The sequence below is a fragment of the Salvelinus alpinus genome, chromosome 2 (genome assembly GCF_045679555.1).
Source record: "Salvelinus alpinus chromosome 2, SLU_Salpinus.1, whole genome shotgun sequence".
NCBI lineage: Eukaryota > Metazoa > Chordata > Actinopteri > Salmoniformes > Salmonidae > Salvelinus > Salvelinus alpinus.
Window position 1 is genome coordinate 105,327,113 of NC_092087.1, and position 22,073 is coordinate 105,349,185.

The window sequence follows — 22,073 nt, forward strand, 5'->3', positions numbered from 1 at the left end:
TACTTATATGTTTATTTTTTATTAATATTTGTTATTTTTCAGGTGGTGCTGCAACACCCTCAGCACCCAAACTTCCCACGGCTGTGATAGAGAACTCAGATTTCTCTGCAATGTAGGTAAACTAATGACAACACCATCTATATTGCTCCATTACACTAATATCTCCCAATGCCTCAAACCGAGGAGAAAATAAAAGTTGATCAACTCAAACAAACCCGGCCATAATGTCAACCTGTGCATGAGAGCAAGCCATGTCCGAGTTAAATAAGCAGTGTGTCAAGAAGCAGCGCGCCTTGGTGGATCATGTTTTGGAGGACGCATGGCTTTCGACCTTCGCCTCTCTCTCTGCACAGGAGTTGCAGAGATGGGACAAGACTGTAACTATCAATTCGAAATAAAAAGAAAAAAAGGGATAACAAAAAAATGGAACTGAATTATTTCCTAATAACGATATATTTCTTGTTATAACATGATCTTTCTCCTAATAACGAGATCATGGATTATTTCATTATAACGAGATATTGAATTATTTCCTAATAACGTGATCTTATCTCGTCATTATATATATTTTTTTATTGGAGTGGCGGCATACGCCACCGTACTTCTCTTTGTATGTCGCAATATAATATTACTATTTAATAAAAATAAACAAAAAAATAAAAACATGTTTAATTCTCTCAACTGCGTTATCGACTTTAGTCAGCAGATGGCGACGTGTGTATTTCAGGTGAAGCTACCAGCGTGACGTATAATCTAGTGGACAGGACGCTTCTTCAACAACAGCTAGTCATCCACCCCAGTAGCTTGCTAGCTAACAGCCGAAACACTAAAATTCTTGAGCCACTGTCGGTGTATGGTTGCCGCATTTAATTTCATTTTACGTTGCTAGTAGTCAGCTAGCTGACTGGTTAAATCAGCAGTAGCACTAGGCTAATCATTAATGCTAACCAGCTAACGTTAGCTAGCTACCATGAGTTCACTAAACTACTCCCCTGCTAAAGAAGAAGGGGTCTGCTGGACGGAGAAAGAATCTCTCGTGAAAGAGGAGGAGGAAGAGGAGGATGTCACAATAAAACAAGAAGTAGAGGATGAGGCTGTTACAGTGAAAGAAGAAGAAAAAGACGTTACAGTGAAAGAAGAAGCTTACAGCGTGAAGGAGGAGAAAGAGCAGGATGCAGTGTTTGGAGTGAAAGAGGAGGGGGAGTTGGCGGTCACAGTGGAAGAAGTGTGTGGAGTGAAGGAGGAAGGGGAGATTACTGTCACATTGGATGAGGAAGAGGGAGAATTAGAGAAGACTGGAAATCTGATTAACACCAGTAAGTACCATATTAAAAAATAGGGCCACAAATTCTGCAGTTGTTGAACTAATGTCTGTTTTTTAAAAGAGCATTCTACACTTGACTATGTTGTTCTGTATTGTAGGAACTGTTTAAAGGCACAAAGAGTGGTGGTCAACCAACCAAACGTTAATGGATAAAAGGCTTCCCATTATATTACCTACACATTCACAATTCATAAAATGGATATCAACAATCCTTCCCCCATTCCTGTAAAAAAAGCGTCTAGACAGGACAACCCCATAGATCTAGTCAACTATATGGTTTCCAACAGAGGGCATTTGGATAAACCTTGCTACAGTGACTAATGATAGTCTGTATTTTGCTGCCCTAAAAGTAAAACAAAAAAAAGGGATTACATTTGATATTTGTCCTTACTTACCTACACAATCTGCTCCACATTTCCAAAGTGAAAGAAACATTATATATATACAGTGGGGAGAACAAGTATTTGATACACTGCCGATTTTGCAAGTTTTCCTACTTACAAAGCATGTAGAGGTCTGTAATTTTATCATATGTACACTTCAACTGTGAGAGACGGAATCTAAAACAAAAATCCAGAAAATCACATTGTATAATTTTTAAGTAATTAATTTGCATTTTATTGCATGACATAAGTATTTGATCACCTACCAACCAGTAAGAATTCCGGCTCTCACAGACCTGTTAGTTTTTCTTTAAGAAGCCCTCCTGTTCTCCACTCATTACCTGTATTAACTGCACCTGTTTGAACTCGTTACCTGTATAAAAGACACCTGTCCACACACTCAATCAAACAGACGCCAACCTCTCCACAATGGCCAAGACCAGAGAGCTGTGTAAGGACATCAGGGATAAAATTGTAGACCTGCACAAGGCTGGGATGGGCTACAGGACAATAGGCAAGCAGCTTGGTGAGAAGGCAACAACTGTTGGCGCAATTATTAGAAAATGGAAGAAGTTCAAGATGACGGTCAATCACCCTCGGTCTGGGGCTCCATGCAAGATCTCACCTCGTGGGGCATCAATGATCATGAGGAAGGTGAGGGATCAGCCCAGAACTACATGGCAGGACCTGCCCAATGACCTGAAGAGAGCTGGGACCACAGTCTCAAAGAAAACCATTAGTAACACACTACGCCGTCATGGATTAAAATCCTGCAGTGCACGCAAGGACCCCCTGCTCAAGCCAGCGCATGTCCAGGCCCGTCTGAAGTTTGCCAATGACCATCTGGATGATCCAGAGGAGGAATGGGAGAAGGTCATGTGGTCTGATGAGACAAAAATAGAGCTTTTTGGTCTAAACTCCACTCGCCGTGTTTGGAGGAAGAAGAAGGATGAGTACAACCCCAAGAACACCATCCCAACCGTGAAGCATGGAGGTGGAAACATCATTCTTTGGGGATGCTTTTCTGCAAAGGGGACAGGACGACTGCACCGTATTGAGGGGAGGATGGATGGGGCCATGTATCGCGAGATCTTGGCCAACAACCTCCTTCCCTCAGTAAGAACATTGAAGATGGGTCGTGGCTGGGTCTTCCAGCATGACAACAACCCGAAACACACAGCCAGGGCAACTAAGGAGTGGCTCCGTAAGAAACATCTCAAGGTCCTGGAGTGGCCTAGCCAGTCTCCAGACCTGAACCCAATAGAAAATCTTTGGAGGGAGCTGAAAGTCCGTATTGCCCAGCGCCAGCACCGAAACCTGAAGGATCTGGAGAAGGTCTGTATGGAGGAGTGGGCCAAAATCCCTGCTGCAGTGTGTGCAAACCTGGTCAAGAACTACAGGAAACGTTTGATCTGTGTATTTGCAAACAGAGGTTTCTGTACCAAATATTAAGATCTGCTTTTCTGATGTATCAAATACTTATGTCATGCAATAAAATGCAAATTAATTACTTAAAAATTATACAATGTGATTTTCTGGATTTTTGTTTTAGATTCCGTCTCTCACAGTTGAAGTGTACCTATGATAAAAATTACAGACCTCTACATGCGTTGTAAGTAGGAAAACCTGCAAAATCGGCAGTGTATCAAATACTTGTTCTCCCCACTGTATATTTTTTAAAATTTTAATTACAAACTCACCCCAGAGTGAATACTTGGTTGAAGCACCCTTTGGAGAAAATACAGGTGTGGAATCATTATGAACATAATTCTACCAACTTTCATAACTCTTAGGTTAATATACTGTTACAGTGCATTTGGGGAGTACTCTTAGGTTAATATACTGTTACAGTGCATTTGGGAAGTACTCTTAGGTTAATATACTGTTACAGTGCATTCGGGAAGTACTCTTAGGTTAATATACTGTACAGTGCATACAGGAAGTACTCTTAGGTCAATATACTGTTACAGTGCATTTGGGAAGTACTCTTAGGTCAATATACTGTTACAGTGCATTTGGGAAGTACTCTTAGGTTAATATACTGTACAGTGCATTCGGGAAGTACTCTTAGGTCAATATACTGTTACAGTGCATTCGGGAAGTACTCTTAGGTCAATATACTGTTACAGTGCATTCGGGAAGTACTCTTAGGTCAATATACTGTTACAGTGCATTTGGGAAGTACTCTTAGGTCAATATACTGTTACAGTGCATTTGGGAAGTACTCTTAGGTCAATATACTGTTACAGTGCATTTGGGAAGTACTCTTAGGTTAATATACTGTTACAGTGCATTCGGGAAGTACTCTTAGGTTAATATACTGTTACAGTGCATTCGGGAAGTACTCTTAGGTTAATATACTGTACAGTGCATTCGGGAAGTACCCTTAGGTTAATATACTGTACAGTGCATTCGGGAAGTACCCTTAGGTCAATATATTGTTACAGTGCATTCGGGAAGTACTCTTAGGTCAATATACTGTTACAGTGTATTTGGGAAGTACTCTTAGGTTAATATACTGTTACAGTGCATTCGGGAAGTACTCTTAGGTTAATATACTGTTACAGTGCATCTGGGAAGTACACTTAGGTCAATATACTGTTACAGTGCATCTGGGAAGTACACTTAGGTCAATATACTGTTACAGTGCATCTGGGAAGTACACTTAGGTTAATATACTGTTACAGTGTATTTGGGAAGTACTCTTAGGTCAATATACTGTTACAGTGCATCTGGGAAGTACACTTAGGTCAATATACTGTTACAGTGCATCTGGGAAGTACACTTAGGTTAATATACTGTACAGTGCATCTGGGAAGTACTCTTAGGTTAATATACTGTTACAGTGCATTCGGGAAGTACTCTTAGGTTAATATACTGTTACAGTGCATCTGGGAAGTACACTTAGGTCAATATACTGTTACAGTGCATTCGGGAAGTACCCTTAGGTTAATATACTGTTACAGTGCATTCGGGAAGTACCCTTAGGTCAATATACTGTTACAGTGCATTCGGGAAGTACTCTTAGGTCAATATACTGTTACAGTGTATTTGGGAAGTACTCTTAGGTTAATATACTGTTACAGTGCATCTGGGAAGTACACTTAGGTCAATATACTGTTACAGTGCATTCGGGAAGTACCCTTAGGTTAATATACTGTTACAGTGCATTCGGGAAGTACCCTTAGGTCAATATACTGTTACAGTGCATTCGGGAAGTACTCTTAGGTCAATATACTGTTACAGTGTATTTGGGAAGTACTCTTAGGTTAATATACTGTTACAGTGCATTTGGGAAGTACTCTTAGGTTAATATACTGTTACAGTGCATTCGGGAAGTACTCTTAGGTTAATATACTGTTACAGTGCATCTGGGAAGTACACTTAGGTCAATATACTGTTACAGTGCATCTGGGAAGTACTCTTAGGTTAATATACTGTTACAGTGCATTTGGGAAGTACTCTTAGGTCAATATACTGTTACAGTGCATCTGGGAAGTACCCTTAGGTCAATATACTGTTACAGTGCATTCGGGAAGTACTCTTAGGTTAATATACTGTTACAGTGCATTTGGGAAGTACTCTTAGGTTAATATACTGTTACAGTGCATTCGGGAAGTACACTTAGGTCAATATACTGTTACAGTGCATCTGGGAAGTACACTTAGGTCAATATACTGTTACAGTGCATCTGGGAAGTACACTTAGGTCAATATACTGTTACAGTGCATTTGGGAAGTACACTTAGGTCAATATACTGTTACAGTGCATTTGGGAAGTACTCTTAGGTTAATATACTGTTACAGTGCATTTGGGAAGTACACTTAGGTCAATATACTGTTACAGTGCATTTGGGAAGTACACTTAGGTCAATATACTGTTACAGTGCATTTGGGAAGTACTCTTAGGTTAATATACTGTTACAGTGCATTTGGGAAGTACACTTAGGTCAATATACTGTTACAGTGCATTTGGGAAGTACACTTAGGTCAATATACTGTTACAGTGCATTTGGGAAGTACTCTTAGGTTAATATACTGTTACAGTGCATTTGGGAAGTACACTTAGGTCAATATACTGTTACAGTGCATTTGGGAAGTACTCTTAGGTTAATATACTGTTACAGTGCATTTGGGAAGTACACTTAGGTCAATATACTGTTACAGTGCATTTGGGAAGTACTCTTAGGTTAATATACTGTTACAGTGCATTTGGGAAGTACACTTAGGTCAATATACTGTTACAGTGCATTTGGGAAGTACTCTTAGGTCAATATACTGTTACAGTATATATATATATTTTTTTAAATTTTAATTACAAATTCACCCCAGAGTGAATACTTCGTTGAAGCACCCTTTGGAGAAAATACAGGTGTGGAATCATTATGAAGATAATTCTACCAACTTTCATAACTCTTAGGTCAATATACTGTTACAGTGCATTCGGGAAGTACTCTTAGGTCAATATACTGTTACAGTGCATTTGGGAAGTACTCTTAGGACAATATACTGTTACAGTGCATTTGGGAAGTACTCTTAGGTCAATATACTGTTACAGTGCATTTGGGAAGTACTCTTAGGTTAATATACTGTTACAGTGCATTTGGGAAGTACTCTTAGGTCAATATACTGTTACAGTGCATTTGGGAAGTACCCTTAGGTCAATATACTGTTACAGTGCATTTGGGAAGTACTCTTAGGTTAATATACTGTTACAGTGCATTTGGGAAGTACTCTTAGGTCAATATACTGTTACAGTGCATTTGGGAAGTACTCTTAGGTTAATATACTGTTACAGTGCATTTGGGAAGTACTCTTAGGTCAATATACTGTTACAGTATATATATATTTTTAAATTTTAATTACAAATTCACCCCAGAGTGAATACTTCGTTGAAGCACCCTTTGGAGAAAATACAGGTGTGGAATCATTATGAAGATAATTCTACCAACTTTCATAACTCTTAGGTCAATATACTGTTACAGTGCATTCGGGAAGTACTCTTAGGTCAATATACTGTTACAGTGCATTCGGGAGGTACTCTTAGGTCAATATACTGTTACAGTGCATTTGGGAAGTACTCTTAGGTTAATATACTGTTACAGTGCATACAGGAAGTACTCTTAGGTCAATATACTGTTACAGTGCATACAGGAAGTACTCTTAGGTCAATATACTGTTACAGTGCATTTGGGAAGTACTCTTAGGTCAATATACTGTTACAGTGCATTTGGGAAGTACTCTTAGGTCAATATACTGTTACAGTGCATTTGGGAAGTACTCTTAGGTTAATATACTGTTACAGTGCATTTGGGAAGTACTCTTAGGTCAATATACTGTTACAGTGCATTTGGGAAGTACCCTTAGGTCAATATACTGTTACAGTGCATTTGGGAAGTACTCTTAGGTTAATATACTGTTACAGTGCATTTGGGAAGTACACTTAGGTCAATATACTGTTACAGTGCATTTGGGAAGTACTCTTAGGTTAATATACTGTTACAGTGCATTTGGGAAGTACTCTTAGGTTAATATACTGTTACAGTGCATTTGGGAAGTACTCTTAGGTCAATATACTGTTACAGTGCATTCGGGAAGTACTCTTAGGTTAATATACTGTACAGTGCATTTGGGAAGTACTCTTAGGTCAATATACTGTTACAGTGCATTTGGGAAGTACTCTTAGGTCAATATACTGTTACAGTGCATTTGGGAAGTACTCTTAGGTCAATATACTGTTACAGTGCATTTGGGAAGTACTCTTAGGTCAATATACTGTTACAGTGCATTTGGGAAGTACTCTTAGGTTAATATACTGTTACAGTGCATTTGGGAAGTACTCTTAGGTTAATATACTGTACAGTGCATTTTGGAAGTACTCTTAGGTCAATATACTGTTACAGTGCATTCGGGAAGTACTCTTAGGTTAATATACTGTTACAGTGCATTTGGGAAGTACTCTTAGGTTAATATACTGTACAGTGCATTTGGGAAGTACTCTTAGGTCAATATACTGTTACAGTGCATTCGGGAAGTACTCTTAGGTTAATATACTGTTACAGTGCATTTGGGAAGTACTCTTAGGTTAATATACTGTTACAGTGCATTCGGGAAGTACACTTAGGTCAATATACTGTTACAGTGCATTCAGGAAGTACTCTTAGGTTAATATACTGTTACAGTGCATTCGGGAAGTACTCTTAGGTCAATATACTGTTACAGTGCATTCGGGAAGTACTCTTAGGTCAATATACTGTTACAGTGCATTTGGGAAGTACTCTTAGGTCAATATACTGTTACAGTGCATTCGGGAAGTACTCTTAGGTTAATATACTGTTACAGTGCATTTGGGAAGTACTCTTAGGTTAATATACTGTACAGTGCATTTTGGAAGTACTCTTAGGTCAATATACTGTTACAGTGCATTCGGGAAGTACTCTTAGGTTAATATACTGTTACAGTGCATTTGGGAAGTACTCTTAGGTCAATATACTGTTACAGTGCATTTGGGAAGTACTCTTAGGTCAATATACTGTTACAGTGCATTCGGGAAGTACTCTTAGGTTAATATACTGTTACAGTGCATTTGGGAAGTACTCTTAGGTCAATATACTGTTACAGTGCATTCGGGAAGTACTCTTAGGTTAATATACTGTTACAGTGCATTTGGGAAGTACTCTTAGGTTAATATACTGTTACAGTGCATTTGGGAAGTACTCTTAGGTTAATATACTGTTACAGTGCATTCGGGAAGTACTCTTAGGTTAATATACTGTTACAGTGCATTCGGGAAGTACTCTTAGGTTAATATACTGTTACAGTGCATTCAGGAAGTACTCTTAGGTTAATATACTGTTACAGTGCATTCAGGAAGTACTCTTAGGTTAATATACTGTTACAGTGCATTCGGGAAGTACTCTTAGGTTAATATACTGTTACAGTGCATTTTGGGAAGTATTCAGACCCCTTGACTATTTCTACATTTTGTTACATTACAGCCATATTCTAAAATGGACTAAATAAATAAAAAGTATCATCAATCTACACGCATTACCCCATAATGACTAAACGAAAACAGGTGTTTAGAAATGTTTGCAAATGTATTAAAAATAAAAAACACATACCTTATTTATATAAGTATTCAGACCCTTTGCTGTGAGACTCAATTGAGCTCAGGTGCATCCTGTTTCCATTGATCATCCTTCAGATGTTTCTACAACTTGGAGTCCACCTGTGATAAATTCAATTGATTGGACATGATTTGGAAAGGCACACACCTGTCTATATAAGGTCCCATAGTTGAAAGTGCATATCAGAGTAAAAAACCAAGCCATGAGGTCGAAGGAATTGTCAGTAGAGCTCAGAGACAGGATTGTGTCGAGGCACAGATCTGGGGAAGGGTACCAAAAAATGTCTGCACCACTGAAGGTCCCCAAGAACACAGTGGCCTCCATCATTCTTAAATGGAGGAAGTTTGGAACCACCAAGACTCTTCCTAGAGCTGGCTTCCCAGTCAAACTGTGCAATCAGGGGAGAAGGGCCTTGGTCAGGGAGGTGACCAAGAACCCGATGGTCACTCTGACAGAAATCCAGAGTTCCTTTGTGGAGAAGGGAGAACCTTCCAGAAGGACAACCATCTCTGCAGCACTCCACCAATCAGGCCTTTATGGTAGTGGCCAGACGGAAGCCACTCCTCAGTAAAAGGCACATGACAGCCTGCTAGGAGTTTGCCAAAAGGCACTGAAAGACTCTCAGACCATGAGAAACAAGATTCTCTGGTCTGATGAAACCAAGATTGAACTCTATGGCCTGAATGCCAAGCGTCACGTCTGGAGGAAACCTCAGAGCGTCATGCAGTGACGCTCCCCATCCAACCTGACAGAGCTTGAGAGGATCTGCAGAGAAGAATGGGAGAAACTCCCCAAATGCAGGTGTGCCAAGCTTGTAGGGTCATTCCCAAGAAGATCAGAGGCTGTAATCGCTGCCAAATGTGCTTCAACAAAGTCCTGAAAAGGGTCTGAATACTTATGTAAATGTAATATTTCATTTTTTTTGGGTGCAAAAATGTCTAAAAACCTGTTTTTGCTTTGTCATTATTGTGTGTAGATTGATGAGGGGAAAAAACAACAATTTGATCAATTTTAGAATAAAGCTGTAACGTAAAACAAGAAAAGTAAAGGGGTCTGAATACTTTCTGAATACACTGTATGTCCACACTATATCCCCTGCTGGAAGGATGAAATAAAACTCATTTAGGGGAGACGAGGGGCAGTTATAAAACTTTGGAATTTCTCCAAACAGAAACAAGATAAACTGATGAATCTCATCCAGTACATGTCCATTTAGATTCACTTCCTGTTTTCAAAGTTTCAGCCAAACATCTCACTATTTTCAAATGTTTGTTTTTTAGGGGTGAATGTCGTTTTTTTCCCCCGCCGGCTTTATTTTCCTTATACTGTCCTGAACATTAATGTCCAAGAACTCAAACGAGCATGATTTCCATCACTATCTGTTGGCTAAACATGATTGACATGTTCCGCTATTGTTGTCTCTTGCTAGACACACAAGGTGTTGTCATGACAGCCGGGTTGGTTAACACCTTGTTACAATTGCCCCCCAACGCAGTGTTAACATTGCCCTAAGCCAAGCAGCCAAATTATGAAAACAACTAGTGATTTTAACTTTAGGATAGTATAAATTATACATGAATGATCATATACTAACTTTAACTAGCCTTGGGTTCCTGTAACAGCCAAACAAGTTGAACGATCATATACTCACTTTAACCAGCCTTGGGGTCCTGTAGAAGCCAAACAAGTTGAACGATCATATACTCACTTTAACCAGCCTTGGGGTCCTGTAGAAGCCAAACAAGTTGAATGATCATATACTCACTTTAACCAGCCTTGGGGTCCTGTAGAAGCCAAACAAGTTGAACGATCATATACTCACTTTAACCAGCCTTGGGGTCCTGTAGAAGCCAAACAAGTTGAACGATCATATACTCACTTTAACCAGCCTTGGGGTCCTGTAGCAACCAAACAAGTTGAACGATCATATACTCACTTTAACCAGCCTTGGGGTCCTGTAGAAGCCAAACAAGTTCTAAACAGATATGGGAACCATGATGGCCATCAGACAGATGTTTTGAGAGGAACTGAATGACAATGCAAAAACAGGGCTGTTAATGTAAATATTGGTTATGTACATAAAAATACGTATATTTCTAGCAAAATCATTACATATGTCTATGATAATTCATAAACATGAATGGTTTTGAAGTTAAGTAAATGTCTTTAGTAAAAAATGTCGGTGTTACATTTGACCCCCAGCGACTGTTACAATTGGCCCTGGCACGGGGGGCAAATGTAAAGTCCAGACTTCTCGGACTGAAATCAATATTGTGATCTGACTGTTTCATGCACAGACCTATAAATGGTATGAATGATTATGAGACAGATGTACGTTTGTTATATAAAACAATGAATTTGCCGAGTTCAAGTGTTTGAGAAATTGAGTAAAACACACCAAAAAAGTCCAATTGCCCTCTTATCTCTCCTACTCATTAAAATCATGTTTTTAATGAAAACATGTAGGTGAACTTTTTAAAAATGTTTTCTAAATGCAATAAGGGACTCAAACCTGTGGATTATGGTGAATAACAACAACAGCCCTTGTGTTATTCATGATAATTCACAAATCCTTATTGTGTAAATTAAATAACCTGAGGCAAGCTTTTTATATATATATATATATGTGTGTATTATTTAAAAAAAACAAAATGATCCTTCCTCGTCTTGATTCTGTCCTCTTCATCATTTGAAAAGAAACTGAAAGGCAACATTCCAACCAAATGTCCTGAAATCAGACATGAGTTGGTGGTGATACTAAAGGCTGTATTTGATTTATTTTTTACATTTTTTATTTCACCTTTATTTAACCAGGTAGTTCTCATTTTACAACTGCGACCTGGCCAAGATAAAGCAAAGCAGTGCGACACAAACAACAACACAGAGTTACACATGGAATAAACAAACATACAGTCAATAACACAATAGAAAAAGTCTATATACAGTGTGTGCAAATGAGTTAGGATAAGGGAGGTAAGGCAATAAATAGGCCATAGTGGCGAAATAATTACAATATGGCAATTAAACACTGGAATGGTAGATGTGCAGAAGATGAGTGTGCAAGTAGAGATACTGGGGTGCAAAGGAGCAAAATAAATAACAGTGGGGATGAGGTAGTTGGATGGGCTATTTACAGATGGGCTATGTACAGGTTCAGTGATCTGTGAGCTGCTCCGACAGCTGGTGCTTAAAGTTAGTGAGGGAGATATGAGTCTCCAGCTTCAGGGATTTTTGCAGTTCGTTCCAGTCATTGGCAGCAGAGAACTGAAAGGAAAGGCGGCTGTTACGAATCCCTTTGGCCCGACAATCTAGGGGGGATGGTAATGGGACCCGTAACACAACTCACGCAAATTATAATAGTGAAAACGTAACACTGAGAACAAATAACCACGACAACTTAAATCTACCGTCAAACTCAGGGTTTATTCGGTAAACACACGGTAATGGGGGGGGGGGGGGGCAGGAAAAGGGGCTGAGCTGGACCCAAGGAATGAAACATTAAGCATCCAAAAACACCCCTAAGATAGCTGTTGTTGAAATAGGCTAGTCTAACTAACTAACCAAAAATACAGTGGGTGGTCTGCCCAGTTCTAACTAGTGTATTTAACAAAGTTTACCTACGGGTAGTGTATGCCCATGGGCGAATTGTCTGCTTACCCCCTTTTAGCACCATCAAACAAACACTCAAACACCATAACCAAAAACAATACTCACAGGTGGGGACAAAGTGATATGTATCCTAAACCACACAAGAGATCTACAACATATGGCATTTACAGAGCGATTGAGCTGTAGAGAACACAACTGACAGGGTTTTTAAACCAAGGGAAAGGGACTGTGATTGGGTAGGAGAAAAGGAGCAGGTGTCTTCTGATTAGCGACTGATTGATGACTGATTGGGGAATGATGATGGTCACCTGTGAGTAGGGGAGAAGGGAGAAAAGAAATACACAGGATACACACAGAATACTTGTATCCGTAACAGCGGCCAAAGGAGGAACTGGCTTTGGGGGTGACCAGTGAAATATGCCTGCTGGAGCGCGTGCTATGGGTGGGTGCTGCTATGGTGACCAGTGAGCTGAGATAAGGTGGGGCTTTACCTAGAAGAGACTTGTAGATGACCTGGAGCCAGTGGGTTTGGCGCCGAATATGAAGCGAGGGCCAGCCAACGAGAGCATACAGGTCGCAGTGGTGGGTAGTATATGGGGCTTTGGTGACAAAACAGATGGCACTGTGATAGACTGCATCCAATTTGCTGAGTAGAGTGTTGGAGGCTATTTTGTAAACGACATCGCCGAAGTCGAGGATCGGTAGGATAGTCAGTTTTACGAGGGTATGTTTGGCAGCATGAGTGAAGGATGCTTTGTTGCGAAATAGGAAGCTGATTCTAGATTTAATTTTGGATTGGAGATGCTTAATATGAGTCTGGAAGGAGAGTTTGCAGTCTAACCAGACACATAGAATATGTGGACCATTACAAATACCTAAGTCCGAACCGTCCAGAGTAGCGATGCTAGTCGGGCGGGCAGGTGTGATGTGGTATCATAGATATTTCAATATGATCAGTATGTATTATTTTAGGCTATAACCTAAACAACTAAGGCCTTAAAGACACCATTGAGATTTTAAAAACAAATGATGTAGAGCATATATGTCAGAGTCAAGGCCCGCGGGCCACATCCGGCCCGCGAGAAGGTTTTTTACGGCCCCTGGGATGATCTTGATTTATTATTAGAACCGGCCCGCAGACCGCAGCAAGCCGGCAGCCCGCAGATCTTTTACACGCACCAATACTACATTTCCCACAATGCAACGGTGACGCACCGAGCAGTAGGCTGCTGTGTAAATGAGATGGAGCTGCCTTGGGAAAAACTCGTGGGTTTGACAACCGACGGAGCACCTGCGATGTGTGGACACAGGAGCGGACTGGTGGCGAAGATACGGGAAAAGATGCAAGAGGAAAACGCGACAGGTGAGCTGACAGCTTATCATTGTATCATACACCAGGAAGCGTTGTGCGGTAAAGCCTTGAAAATGGAGCATGTAATGAGCATCATCACGCGCACAGTTAACTTTATCAGAGCCAAAGGTTTGAATCACCGCCAGTTCAAGGCATTTCTGACGGAGTTAGAAACGGAGCATGGTGATTTGCCTTATCACACAGAGGTGCGATGGCTAAGCCAGGGAAAGGTGCTTCAAAGATGTTTCGAGCTTCGTGAGGAGATTTGTCTGTTCTTGGACAGCAAAGGGAAAGACACAACACAACTCCGAGACGAAATGTTTCTGTGTGAAATGGCTTTTCTGTGTGACATTACGAGTCATCTGAATGCAATGAACTTGCAGCTGCAGGGTCGGGATCATGTCATCTCTGATATGTACAGTACAGTGAAGGCATTTAAAACCAAACTGACTCTGTGGGAGACGCAGATGCGGAAAGAAAATTTGAGCCACTTTCCCAGCTGCCAGACCATGAAAGAGAAGCTCTCTACCAGTGCGTTCCCGAGCGCACAGTTGGCTGATAAAATAGGTATGCTTGCCGCTGACTTTCGACGCCGATTTGCTGACTTTGAAGCACAAAAAAGCAGGTTGGAACTGCTCGGTAACCCATTTGCTGTTGACGTGGAAAGCTCACCACCAAACCTCCAAATGGAGTTGATTGACCTCCAATGCAATGATGCACTGAGGGCAAAATATGCGGCAGTGGGTGCTGCGGAGTTCGCCCGTTTCCTCCCCGACACAATGCCCCAGCTGCGCATCCAGGCTGCTCAAACGTTGTCTATGTTTGGCAGCACATACCTGTGTGAACAACTGTTTTCTTTGATGAACCTGAACAAAACATCACACAGAAGTCGACTTACTGCTGAACACCTCCACTCAATTCTGAGGATTTCCTCAGCTCAGAGCCTTACCCCGAACATTGATGAACTTGTGGAAAAGATGGGACACCACCAAGTATCACCCTCAACCTCAAACAAGTGAACATTACTGTGCAATCACATATTTAGAGTTTTTACTCAGTTCAAGTTTAAAAGTTAAAGTTTAATATTTGTTTTCACTGCATGTTACTTCTCCTTAAACAAAGTGTTGTTTTTGATTAATAGATTTTTGCACTTTATTTTATTGTATTTCAATCCAATTATATTTTAAAAATATTTCAGTTGAGTGGATGATAGAAAATTGCTATTATTGTTTTTTTCTTTGAAGTAAATTTAGCCCACTTTTGCTAAAATAGAAAATATAGGCTACTGATGGTGCCTTGAATACCGGTTTCTTTCATTTAATGTTCATGTTATGGGGATTTTTATATAAAGGAAATTTGTCTTTTGTGTCTGTTGAAAATTAAAGATTACTGACAGAGCCATAAGAAAATATTGCTTTATTTATCTGATCATATTGGAATATATTTGTTAGGTTTTCAGTAGGTTCAATTAGGTTCACTAGACTATATGCGTCATTTAAAAATTTTTCAATGAACATTCGAACAGTCCGGCCCTCGGCTTGTAGCTAAATTTTTTATTTGGCCCTCCGTCCATTTGACTTTGACACCCCTGATGTAGAGCTTAAAATCACGTTTAAAAAAATATATATATATTTTGCTCTCTAATGGGATGTTGAGTATAGACTCATTGAGGGGTTGATTATTAGTTGACAAGTAGAATCAGGTGTCTGGAGCCACATAAAATGTGTGCTGTTGGGGGTACTGGAGGACTGGAGTTGGGAACCACTGACATAGAGGATGATGTCATCCTCCTGAGAAGGATGAGCTGTCCAATCAGCAGTCTACTTGCATGAATATTTTTTAGGACCTTTATACGCCCACACCGTTCCGTTGTTGTTGTACGCCCACACCATTCCAACACAGAAAAGCTGCTTTTTAACCTATTTACACTTTTTTGGGAAAAACTATTTAACTCATATTGTACTTATTTATAGGTCATATTTTGTAGAAATCTGGAAACAGTGGACAGTTACTTTAAATAAGCTAGGTAACTTTATTATTAGCAATGTTAGCTTCTCTTATCAAGCTAGCTAAAATCGTATAAGTTGAAGAATTGGTCTGACTTCAAAAGCACTTGAACCATAATCATGTCGGACTTCCCAGTTTCCCAGGAGCACATGAATGCCCCATAGTTCCACCATGTCATAGAAAACACAGGTGCTCTAAATGTAAAAATATTTGATTAATGCAACATGTTTCTGTGTGAATATAATTCAAATATGGAATGCCACTAGTGGACGTTCATTATATACATCTGTGTGATGTATTGTTACACCATGTAGGAGCAGTATAGACCTAGTCTGTTCATTATATACATCTACATGATGTATTGTTACACCATGTAGGAGCAGTATAGACCTAGTCTGTTCATTATATACATCTACATGATGTATTGTTACACCATGTAGGAGCAGTATAGACCTAGTCTGTTCATTATGTACATCTACATGATGTATTGTTACACCATGTAGGAGCAGTATGGACCTAGTCTGTTCATTATATACATCTACATGATGTATTGTTACACCATGTAGGAGCAGTATGGACCTAGTCTGTTCATTATATACATCTACATGATGTATTGTTACACCATGTAGGAGCAGTATAGACCTAGTCTGTTCATTATATACATCTACATGATGTATTGTTACACCACGTGGGAGCAGTACAGACCTAGTCTGTTCCTTATATACATCTACATGATGTATTGTTACACCCTGTAGGAACAGTATAGACCTAGTCTGTTCATTATATACATCTACATGATGTATTGTTACACCATGTAGGAGCAGTATAGACCTAGTCTGTTCATTATATACATCTACATGATGTATTGTTACACCATGTAGGATCAGTATAGACCTAGTCTGTTCATTATATACATCTACATGATGTATTGTTACACCGTGTAGGAGCAGTATAGACCTAGTCTGTTCATTATATACATCTACATGATGTATTGTTACACCACGTAGGAACAGTATAGACCTAGTCTGTTCATTATATACATCTACATGATGTATTGTTACACCATGTAGGAGCAGTATAGACCTAGTCTGTTCATTATATACATCTACATGATGTATTGTTACACCACGTAGGAACAGTATAGACCTAGTCCGTTTTATTTTTTCTGTAGTGAGGCATCTTGATGTATCAGTACACCCCCTGGACAGGACACTAGTCCTGGACACTAGTCCAGGGCCTTATCCCTAATCTATCTCCTAAATGCTGAGTGCCAAACACAGATACATTAGTGTTAAACTAAATAGTCGCCTATTTTTGTCTTTGGCAGGAGAGAGACCAGACTCTCATTCTGACAGTGGGAAGACTCCTTCAGGCGAATCAGAGCCAGAGACGTCCAAACCAGCGAGACAACACCACTGCTCTCAGTGTGGAAAGACATATACCAGGTTATGGAACCTGAAAAGGCATGAGAGAACACACACAGGAGAAAATCCTTTCAAATGCTGCCAGTGTGGAATGTGTTTTACCCGGTTAGGGTACCTTAAAGACCATAAGAGAACACACACAGGAGAGAAGCCTTACCAGTGCTCTCAGTGTGGGAAGAGTTGCACCCAGTTAGGGAATTTGAGAACGCATGAGAGAATACACACAGGAGAGAAGCTTAACCAATGCACTAATTGTAGAAAGAGATTTTCCTCTTCCGAATACCTGAAAATACATAAGAGAATACATTCAGGCGAGACACTTTATAACTGTTCTCAGTGTGCAAAGAGTTTTACCCGATTAGGGTCCCTGAAACGACATGAGAGAACACACACAGGGAAAAAGTCTTTCCACTGCTCCCTGTGTGGAAAGTGTTTTACTGAGTTAGGCAACCTGAAAAAACATGAGAGGACACACTCAGGAGAAAAGTCGAGTTTTTCCTCATTGGATTATCTGAAAAAACATAAAATAATTCACTCTGGAGTACCACCTTACCAGTGCTCAGACTGTGGGAAGAGATTTAGCCGATTAAACCACCTGAGACGGCATGGGAGAACACACTCAGGAGAGAAGCCCTACCAATGCTCCCAGTGTGGAAAGAGTTTTACCCAAGCTGCACACTTGAAATACCACAAAAGAACACACACGGGAGAAAAACCGTACCATTGCTCCCAGTGTGGAAAGAATTTCACCATGTCATGTAACCTGAAAAAACATGAGAGAATACACTCAGGAGACAAGCCCTATCAATGCTCTCAGTGTGGAAAAACGTTTACCCAGCTAGGGGACATGAAAAAACATAAGGGAATACACACAGGAGAAAAACCCTACCACTGCTCACACTGTGAAAAGAGATTTACCTCATCAGGGGACCTGAAAAAGCACAAGAGGACACACACAGGAGAAAAACCTTACCATTGCTCCCAGTGTGGAAAGAGTTTCTCAGAGTCAAGTAACATGAAACAACACGAGAGAATACACTCAGGAGAGAAGCCCTACCACTGTTCCCACTGTGAAAAGAGTTTTACCTCATCCGGGACCTTGAAATATCATGAGCTAACACACTCTGTAATGAAGCGTTTCCAGGGTGCTCATTGTGAAAGGAGTTTTAAGAAGTTAGGGAAACTGAAGCAGCATGAGAAAATACACACTAAGGAGCAGCCTTTTGGAACTGCTCCCACTGTGGAATGACATGTACCTGGTTAAGGCAACTGAAATTACATGAAAGAGTCCACACCGGAGAGAAACCTTACCAGTGCTTCCAGTGTGGAAAGATATTTACCCAGTTAGGGAAAGACCATGAGGTAACACACACAAGGGAGATTCCTTACCACTGCTCATATTGTGGAAACAAATTCTTCACATCACATGGACACAAAGTGCATCAGGGAGCACACATACGGCTCCCACACTCTGCTCACAACATTGACACAGATACAATGGCACTTGTAGGGGCGGCAGCGTAGCCTAGTGGTTAGAGCGTTGGACTAGTAACCGAAAGGTTGCAAGTTCGAATCCCTGAGCTGACAAGGTACAAATCTGTTGTTCTGCCCCTGAAACAAGGCAGTTAACCCACTGTTCCTAGGCTGTCATTGAAAATAAGAATTTTTTCAAAGTTTTTTAAGAACTTTTAACTGACTTGCCTAGTTAAATAAAGGTAAAACCTTTTTTTTAAAGAACTGCCCGTACACTGACAGACACCATAATGAGACTGATACAACGTTGCGATCGCTATGAGACAGAGTCTGAGGAAGTGGATATAATCTCCTTATCAGTAAAATGAACAAACTTGTAAAATATTGATGACTATAAAAGACCAGATCTTTGGAGTAGTTAGAAGGGAGGAGCTGGCTACTGTACCGGGAGACATTTTGGGTCTTAGAAGGGAGGAGCTGGCTACTGTACCGGGAGACATTTTGGGTCTTAGAAGGGAGGAGCTGGCTACTGTACCGGGAGACATTTTGGGTCTTAGAAGGGAGGAGCTGGCTACTGTACTGGGAGACATTTTGGGTCTTAGAAGGGAGGAGCTGGCTACTGTACCGGGAGACATTTTGGGTCTTAGAAGGGAGGAGCTGGCTACTGTACTGGGAGACATTTTGGGTCTTAGAAGGTCTCTCTGCTTCTGGGAGGACCTGGCTACTGTACTGGGAGACATTTTGGGTCTTAAAAGGGAGGAGCTGGCTACTGTACTGGGAGACATTTTGGGTCTTAAAAGGGAGGACCTGGCTACTGTACTGGGAGACATTTTGGGTCTTAGAAGGGAGGAGCTGGCTACTGTACTGGGAGACATTTTGGGTCTTAGAAGGGAGGACCTGGCTACTGTACTGGGAGACATTTTGGGTCTTAGAAGGTCTCTGCTTCTGGGAGGAGCTGGCTACTGTACTGGGAGACATTTTGGGTCTTAGAAGGGAGGACCTGGCTACTGTACTGGGAGACATTTTGGGTCTTAGAAGGTCTCTCTGCTTCTGGGAGGAGCTGGCTTTACATTTTGGGTCTTAGAAGGGAGGACCTGGCTACTGTACTGGGAGACATTTTGTGTCTTAGAAGGGAGGACCTGGCTACTGTACTGGGAGACATTTTGGGTCTTAGAAGGGAGGACCTGGCTACTGTACTGGGAGACATTTTGGGTCTTAGAAGGGAGGAGCTGGCTACTGTACCGGGAGACATTTTGGGTCTTAGAAAGGAGGAGCTGGCTACTGTACCGGGAGACATTTTGGGTCTTAGAAGGGAGGAGCTGGCTACTGTACCGGGAGACATTTTGGGTCTTAGAAGGGAGGAGCTGGCTACTGTACTGGGAGACATTTTGGGTCTTAGAAGGTCTCTGCTTCTGGGAGGAGCTGGCTACTGTACTGGGAGACATTTTGGGTCTTAGAAGGGAGGACCTGGCTACTGTACCGGGAGACATTTTGGGTCTTAGAAGGGAGGACCTGGCTACTGTACTGGGAGACATTTTGGGTCTTAGAAGGGAGGACCTGGCTACTGTACTGGGAGACATTTTGGGTCTTAGAAGGGAGGAGCTGGCTACTGTACTGGGAGACATTTTGGGTCTTAGAAGGGAGGACCTGGCTATTGTACTGGGAGACATTTTGGGTCTTAGAAGGGTGGACCTGGCTACTGTACCGGGAGACATTTTGGGTCTTAGAAGGTCTCTGCTTCTGAGAGGAGCTGGCTATTGTACCGGGAGACATTTTTTATATTTTTTGGCAAAGACATACACACATGGTAAGCATTTTTATGACTCTAGGTGAGTAGAACAATATTTTCTGCTATTTCAGTGTCTGGAATAATATTCACCATTCTTTCTGTCATGTCAGTGTCTGGAATAATATTCACCATTCTTTCTGCCATGTCAGTGTCTGGAATAATATTCACCATTCTTTCTGCCATGTCAGTGTCTGGAATAATATTCACCATTCTTTCTGCCATGAGTCATTTATAAGCAGCGGTGTACAGTACTTAAGTAAAAATACTTGAAGTACTACTTTAGTCGTATTTTGGGGGTATCTGTACTTTTACTTCACTACATTCCTAAAGAAAATAATGTACTTTTTACTCCATACATTTTCCCTGACACCCAAAAGTACTCGTTACATTTTGAATGCTTAGCAGGACAGGAAAATATTGTAATTCACACACTTATCAAGAGAACATCCCTGGTCATCCCTACTACCTCTGATCTGGTGGACTCACTAAACACACGCTTCATTTGTAAATGCTGTCTGAGTGTAAATTTAAGAAACAATAAAATCGTGCCGTCCGGTTTGCTTAATATAAGGAATTTGAAATCATTTATACTTTAACTTTTGATACTTAAGTATATTTTAGCAATTACATTTAATGTTGACACTTAAGTATATTTTAAAACCAAATACTTTTACTCAAGTAGAATTTCACTGGGTGACTTCTGCTTGAGTAATTGTCTATGAAAGTATCTTTACTTTTACTCTAGTATAACAATTGGGTACTTTTACCATCCCTGTTTATGAGTCATATTCTGTTTATAAACAATATCATGACACCCACACACTACTAAATACTGATTTGGGTACTTTTTACAACACTGTTTGAGTCATATTCTTAAAAAAAAAAAATATGACAATATCAGCACACTGTTAAATACTAATTTGCCATTGATGAACAAAAACCTACTCATCAGTTATTGCGGGTCAATTTTTCAGGATCCAATCTGTCTTTTTTTTTCTCTCCCTATCTTCTTCTCCACGTTTAGCTTTGAAACCTACAATTTGTTCAAATGAAATAAGTTCAATGTGTCTAATAATTCTCCAAAGTCATAATGACACAGCCAGATATTTAAATGTGAGTTGGGTCTGAAGATGACTTTGGCTTAGCTGTACAACGCTACAAATAATACAAACATATACATACTGTACCACAGCCATCGACAAACAGAGCGGACATTCCCATCTGAAACAGGACTGTACCACAGCCATCGACCAACAGAACGGACATTCCCATCTGAAACAGCACTGTACCACAGCCATCGACCAACAGATCGGACATTCCCATCTGAAACAGGACTGTACCACAGCCATCGACCAACAGAACGGACATTCCCATCTGAAACAGGACTGTACCACAGCCATCGACCAACAGAACGGACATTCCCATCTGAAACAGGACTGTACCACAGCCATCGACCAACAGAACGGACATTCCCATCTGAAACAGGACTGTACCACAGCCATCGACCAACAGAACGGACATTCCCATCTGAAACAGCACTGTACCACAGCCATCGACCAACAGATCGGACATTCCCATCTGAAA

At 40.6% G+C, this 22,073-nt stretch overlaps 1 protein-coding gene across 1 annotated transcript; it reads left to right on the forward strand.

The window, feature by feature from the left end:
* Window positions 1-772: 772 nt before the first annotated feature.
* On the forward strand, window positions 773-18,857 carry LOC139546745 (zinc finger protein 135-like). The gene is made up of 2 exons (XM_071355491.1): window positions 773-1,316; window positions 17,131-18,857. The coding sequence occupies exons 1-2, from the start codon at window positions 971-973 to the stop codon at window positions 18,474-18,476; spliced, it is 1,692 nt and encodes a 563-aa protein (XP_071211592.1). The 5' UTR covers window positions 773-970; the 3' UTR covers window positions 18,477-18,857.
* Window positions 18,858-22,073: the final 3,216 nt, after the last annotated feature.